The sequence below is a fragment of the Pistacia vera genome, unplaced genomic scaffold (assembly GCF_008641045.1).
Source record: "Pistacia vera cultivar Batoury unplaced genomic scaffold, PisVer_v2 Contig1133, whole genome shotgun sequence".
In the NCBI taxonomy this organism is placed as follows: Eukaryota; Viridiplantae; Streptophyta; class Magnoliopsida; order Sapindales; family Anacardiaceae; genus Pistacia; species Pistacia vera.
In genome coordinates, this window is record NW_022195175.1 from 317592 (window position 1) to 324303 (window position 6712).

Below are 6712 nucleotides of genomic sequence, written 5' to 3' on the forward strand. Positions count from 1 at the left end.
ATGATTTATTGATTTATTATAATGAATCAAAATACCAGATGATTACGAATAATAGCATATTATGTATAATGTATAATATATAATACATATGATACATTATACATATATAACATATTTATTATGTATTAAAAATATTTATAATGATTTATTATATTTAATATAGATATTTATGACATATTTAATAATATTATATATGATATTTATTATTATTTATTACCCATTTGTAATGGTTTCATTCAATGTTCCCACAATTAAATTATTATAATCACATTTGAATTTGATTAATTAATAATGTGAAACAATTAATTAATTATATATATATATATATATATATATATAATGGGTGGGGTGGGCCGAGGTGAGACTAACCCCATCCTCAACCTGTGCCTGAATTTGGGGATTGAATTTTAGCTCGAGCCCAGTCCCGTCTCTGATCTATTTGGGGAATCTTTGCCCCGTTCGGGCTGAGTCCCAGACGGGGCAGGGAAAATGCCCATCCCTATTTATAACTGAATGGATTAATAAATAATTACCTAATTACCATTTATTATAACACACAAAATTTAAAGAAAGAGGTATTTCTGTATTTTTATAACTATAGGGAGATTTATGTTCTTCAATTATACTTAAGGGGGATTATTGTTATTAATCCAATTCCTAAAATGAAACATTGAAACCAAATGCCTTTTCCCACCCAAAGTTTGCCTTAATGACACTAAAGTTTTAAAATACTACTTTCCCACCTAAAGTTAATATTCCGTTACTACCCAAAGTCGAATCAAGCGGTGAAAATTCTCTCTGTCACCACCATTTGAACCTTTGGTCTCTTCTCTACAAAACCCCTCTCACTCCAGCACCTGATTTCTCGTCAATTGTCGACCATCACAAAGCTAGGGTTTCTTGTTCTTAATTGATTTTTTGCTGATTCCGATAACGAATATTCAATTGGTCACCACCATTAGATCCACCTACCACAAAGCTAGGGTTTTCTGTTCTTAATTGATTTTCTATTGATTCCGAATCGGTCACCACCATTAGATCCACCAACCTCTACTTTATAAAACCCCTCTTAACTTGGCTACTGGTAACTTGCCGAATGCCGATTGAGAAAGTGAAGCGTATTTTGGATGTTAATAAAATATGAACTTTAAATGGAAAAATTGTATTTTAAAACTTTTTGGGTTGGGTTATTGGTGCAAACCTTGAAGTCGTTTCCTCTGAATAAAAAGATATAAATTAAAATCCTAATTTAACAGAATTTGTCCCACATCATTAATGATCCATCAAATCATACTAATCGTTAATCTAACAAGGTTTGTTTAAGGCTTTAGTAATGTTCAAGTATTGATTGGTGTTCTTGATAACGTCTATTAATATTTCAAAATTTATGAAGGAGCACATGGGCTTTTGTTGAATTTGGGGACATGTTAAATATTATCATTATGAACCATAAACCTAGTTCATAGGCTCAGCGTATAAATTGGTGCTTTGATCTCCGAGATTGACAGATTTATTAATTTCGTCTTCTCGTCTGTTTTTCAGCCCCTTATTTCTGAATTAATGACATTAAAGGATCAACATTTGGAGAATTTCTGTTATTAAACTAATCCAATAATTGACAGTGAACAATGAAAACATTGTCATAAGCTCATAATATACTGAAATTAACCATTGCTGAGTTCTAAACTTGAGCTCTCAGTCATTGCCAAGAAAATGAAAGAAAATAAATGTAAGGATGCATAAAATTTAACAAACCCACTTGTCTTTTCATCTTCTTCTTCTTGGCAACCAAATGGAGCTTCAAATTATGAGGTTAAATTTTTGTAGTTTACACTAAGGAAAAAAAAAAGAAAAAAAACAATTCCCATTTCAGGAACCTTTTTTTTTTGGGTCACCTAAAATTAGTCCACTGCATATATTGTCTATATGAGCTCCGGTGATCTTCTGTTCACCTGGAGATATCACATTTTGGAGTGCAGCCTAATTGTTCAATCTCCCAACTTAGCTTTGAAGCAACACTCTCATGGCGTGGAAAATATTCCTGAAAAAACGCAGGAGCTCAACGAAGTGAGTGTTGAAAACCTTAATAAAACTAGATAAAGTTGAGATTTATAAGTTTTAATTTTTCACCTCCATTTTCATCATTAAATCTTTTGCATTAGGAGCTGATACAATGATATGGCGAGCACTAGGACTAATGAAACCTTCCTCTACTGCTTTGTCAATAAACGACAACAATGAATTGTAGTAGCCATCCACATTCAGCAAACCCACCTTCAAAATCATCAAACAAATAAAAATTTAATCAAACTTGGATGATATTTTTTTTTTTTTGAACTTTTGAATTTAGCTTGGTCTTTGCTTTACCGGTTTGTCATGGATGCCAAGTTGAGCCCAGGTTATGACCTCAAGCAGCTCTTCAAGAGTCCCATAGCCACCTTCAAATACATAACAAAGAAACTTTTTAGGGTTTGGGCTGAAATTCTTAATCTTTTAGGTTTGGCTTTTGTTAAGTCTAGCCCAAGCCCATTTGGCCCAACTTTGGGCCCCAGGCAACCGACAGCTGGGTAAAGAGTTGATAAAAGGGGGTTTTATTAAATTTCTTGAGATGGTGAAGCATGGTATAATTTATGTGCAGAGGGGAAGTGCAACATTAACCACAGAAGTTGAGGTCCACCAGAACGCCAGAGGCAGTCTGATGTGAAGATAATAGAAGTCAGAGATTAGGTTCATATTTATGTTCTCTTTGCCTCTTGGGATCTGTGAGATTCTAACTTCTAATCGTTTCTTACTTCTACTTCTGCTGGTAACTTCATTTAAAAAAAAATTATTATTTCAGCCCTTTTATGGTAACCTTCTATACAAATCTCATTCCCCACTGAATATAAAGTTATATACAAATGGATTGACATTAGGTAAACTTTCACTTTATGAAAACTCATAAAGCCTGGCTGGTTGATGCTCTAATGGCTAAACAGTATGAATGTAGGGCAAGTAAAAGTTTCTCATGTCAGCTCAGTTGACTTTGGAAAGAAAAAGGATAACACAAAATTCTATCCCTTTTCAGGTGAAATGGTTGGTGAAAATTCTCATTCTTCTTCTAATAATTATTCATTACCAGAACTGGGTTTGCTTTATCCTATTTCATTTCACCTCTACAAATTTAAGGGTTTTTATGAAAATTAATAAACCTAACCTCGCAAACTTATATATACGTATAACAAATAGTCAAATACCAACCAGGTAAGGCAATAAAAGCATCAGACTGTCTCGCCATTTCTGCCTTTCTTTGATGCATATCCGCCACTGGCTTCACTTCCCCAACTGTTTCTCCGGTTATCTGTATATGTAGAATCCAAGTAAATACAAATACAAGGAGTAATACTACACATACATCATTTTCATACAATATTTCCCATACAATATTATGTGGCAAGATATGATTGGCTAATTTAAAGTTAAAATTAAATTTTCACCCAATTATATCTTGCCACATAATATTGTATGAAAAATGTTGTATAAAAATGATGCATGTGTAGTATTATTCCAAATACAAATACATGACCAAAAGACACCAACTTTTGAAACAGAGAGAGAGAGAGTTTTGAAAGAAAAGCAATGATGAGTGTAGAGAGGTGGTGGGCTCAAGTCTCAACAGGTCAACTAAAAGAAAGAGAAGGAAAACTCCAAGGAAAATATATACACCAGAACCAGATAAACCTGTTGTTAAGGTACACGAAGAAAGAAAGAAAGAAAGAAGAGAGAAAAAAAAAAAAAAAAAGAAAAAAAAAAGAAACCCAGAAAAAATAGGACAGATCATAGGAATCTTGGTAGTGTTACATAAAACTATTAGATAGGGACAAAATGGTGAAGACCCAGATGGGATTGATAGTAAGTTGCTTCATTCATCAGAGATTTAAAATGTGTTAAAAACAAAGCAAAAATTTCAGAACCAATCAATGAATGAAGTCCCACTGCATGAATACAGAAGAGACAAGTATGAAATCCATTGCTTGAAGATAACAAAGGTGAGGTAGAAATTCATGTACAGTAGCTACCACAACATTGAAAGAAAAATATCCAATTTATGAGAGAAGAAAATAGAAGTAGATAATGAATAATGATCTCTCTCTTTCTGTAGCCAGCCTTCGGTCATTTTCAATTTTAACTTGTAACAAAAAGATTCCTGAAAGCTTATATTTTAGTAGGAGAAGACAGACAAACCTCTCTTGGCATGAGTGTCTTGGGAATAACTCTGCAGGCAACAACATGACAAAGATTAGTTAAAAGTTGCAGATCAATTCAATTCAAGCCATTCTAAGTAATCAAAAACAAGCCAAGAATGAACAAAATTTAGTTCTGAATTGATCCACTTCAACTTGTTTATTAATTTGAACAGTTTTGAAGCTAAAAGAGGAATGTGGTTTACCCAATGACATGGCGCCCACCATCATAGACAGATTGAGAAATCAAACCCATTAAGCCAACGCTTCCTCCTCCATAAACGAGGTCAATGTTTCTTGCAACCTTTGGAGGAAAAAAAGTAATATGTGAGACAAATTGACTTTGGTGAATAATGTAGACAAAAAATGAACTCTTTAATCGTACCCTTCAAAGTACATTTAAATCTCTTTTTGAAAGAGAAACACACAGAGAATTTGTCAATGTCAAATTTGTATAAAAAATGTAGCGGGAGAGGACAAAAAACAAAACAAAAGGGTAGAGATATTAAAGAACCAAACAGTATCATAGAAGTAATTTTCCTGAAATTGTTGTTCGTACAAAGGCCATTAAGTTCAATTCTGTTAGATCTAAAATCGAATAAAAAAAAATGAAATTAAAGACTAACAAAGTTGAAAGTCATGAAAAAGATGAGATAACAGAGGAGAAACAGAGCCATAGCAGAGGAAAAGAATTGATGGACGGAATCGTAAAGCATGTTTTTTCTGAAAACACTTCTTAAAACAATCAGAAACAGAAACATTAAAGGTTGAAAAGGAAGAAAACATATAAAAAAGGCAAACAAAAAGGAAAAAAACAGGGCAGGAACAGAGAGGCATGCCATTACCAGTTCTTTGCCGAGCTCAATGGCAGCATCTTTATAACTGCTTTTCTTTCCAGGACTACTCCCACAAAACACACAAATTCTATTGAATTTTGATTGTTTCATTTTCATCTCTATCTCCATCTCCATCTCCATCTCCATCTCTCTCTCAAGTGAAGAAAGCAAATATACTCTGTTTCTCTCCGTGTTCAAAGTGACCCACCAGAGTTGAGATAAATTTGAGACTGCTTCATGGGGTGTGAATATATAACGGTACCGCAGGCGTAAGTTAGCACGCCCAAACCAAAATCCAAGATTTATTCTAAATAGTCCACACATGTACGGACAAGAGGAAATAAAATTTAAAATAAAAATATATTATATTTATAACGAAGGATGTTAAAAAAATAACCAAAAATTGGGGGTTTTATGTGATTTAACTACATTTTCAAACCCTATACCTATAAATCCAATTAATGGTTTCTTCCCAATAATACCCTTATATAAATACTAACTTCTTGAATTCGGCAATCGGAGCCGTCTCGGATTTCTTGATCCAACGAGTCAAAAGCCGTTGTTTTTTTTATTTGGATTTCTGTAGATTAAGGGGAGTGGGTTTCAATCGAGAGTGGTTGGCAGCGTGAGATTGATTTCAAACATTAATTGAGTACTTCGGCAATGAGAAAGAAAGTATTATTTTGTCTATTGTTTTGTTCTTGAAATTGTGAAATTTTGAATGATTTGGTTTTACGGTTTTGTTTGGATAACATTGAAATTGTATTCGATTTGGTTAAGGTTTATTTTATATATATATTTTTTAATTTTATGGATTAAAGATTGTGTATTTGATTTGGGTTGAGTAATAATTACGTTAAATTGAAGTGTTGGGTTGAATTTGGAAAAATGATTCCTACCTGATGAGTTTGTTAATTTTTCCTAGTTTGCATCTCTATTTTACAACCCGGACTAGATCGACTGGTTCAACATGTTCGACTGAGAATTGACCTCTACTCTGGTTCGGGGACACTCTAAATCCAGTTTCAGTCATTGACCCGGATTGACTTACAGTTGAATTGGCGGAATAGTGACGAATCGCCTATTCAATTGCCAGGTCGCTCAACCATTTTCTCTCAACTGCTATAGTATCGTTGCTACAGTATCGACCCTCGTCATCGGCCATTTTCGTTGTTTCCTGTCGGATTTTCCATCAAAATTGGCATAAAACACCTCCTAACACTGTTTGAGTACTTTCCTAACCTCGATTGACCGTGTTTTTGCCGTTTTGCACTGTTCATGTGACCCTTCCCCATTCGCGCGACTGCCAGTTCCAGGTATGATCTAGCCTGATTTCGACACTGTTGCACCCACCTAACAGCACCATAGGCATTACCTTCACCTCCATGACAAAACACCTACCATCTCCAGCCAAGTGCACCCGCCCATCGTCGAGTGCCATCCACCTCCTTTTGCACACTAAAACCCTTATCATCACGACTTGAGTTCTCTCGTCGATCGCTACCTGTCGCGTGCTGCGCGACTCTTTGTGCCTCTTGGCCATCGCAGGGGTGTGTTTACTGGATTTCAAACTTTTAGGAATTGATGATAATTTCTTAGGGTATGTCTGTTAAGTTTCATATTATGTTGACGTCACCGGTTCGATTTGCCAAT

At 34.5% G+C, this 6712-nt stretch overlaps 1 protein-coding gene across 1 annotated transcript; it reads right to left on the reverse strand.

Moving 5' to 3' along the window:
* Positions 1-1604: 1604 nt before the first annotated feature.
* LOC116143924 (cytokinin riboside 5'-monophosphate phosphoribohydrolase LOG1) lies at positions 1605-5266 on the reverse strand. Its single transcript, XM_031429372.1, has 7 exons — positions 5069-5266; positions 4430-4527; positions 4225-4255; positions 3241-3340; positions 2368-2438; positions 2131-2274; positions 1605-2041 (listed from the first exon to the last, which is right to left on the reverse strand). Exons 1-7 carry the CDS (start codon positions 5204-5206, stop codon positions 1949-1951), a joined length of 675 nt encoding a protein of 224 aa, XP_031285232.1. The 5' UTR covers positions 5207-5266; the 3' UTR covers positions 1605-1948.
* Positions 5267-6712: the final 1446 nt, after the last annotated feature.

What these genes read in the sequence shown, in the direction of transcription:
- LOC116143924 (XM_031429372.1), bottom strand. Translation starts at nt 5,206, where the DNA reads ATGGAGATGGAGATGGAGATGGAGATAGAGATGAAAATGAAACAATCA. An exon ending in GGTGGGCGCCATGTCATTGG is followed by an intron (nt 4,256 to 4,429) that starts GTAAACCACATT and finishes TGTTGCCTGCAG; the next exon opens with AGTTATTCCCAAGACACTCA. An exon ending in AGACACTCATGCCAAGAGAG is followed by an intron (nt 3,341 to 4,224) that starts GTTTGTCTGTCT and finishes CTACATATACAG; the next exon opens with ATAACCGGAGAAACAGTTGG.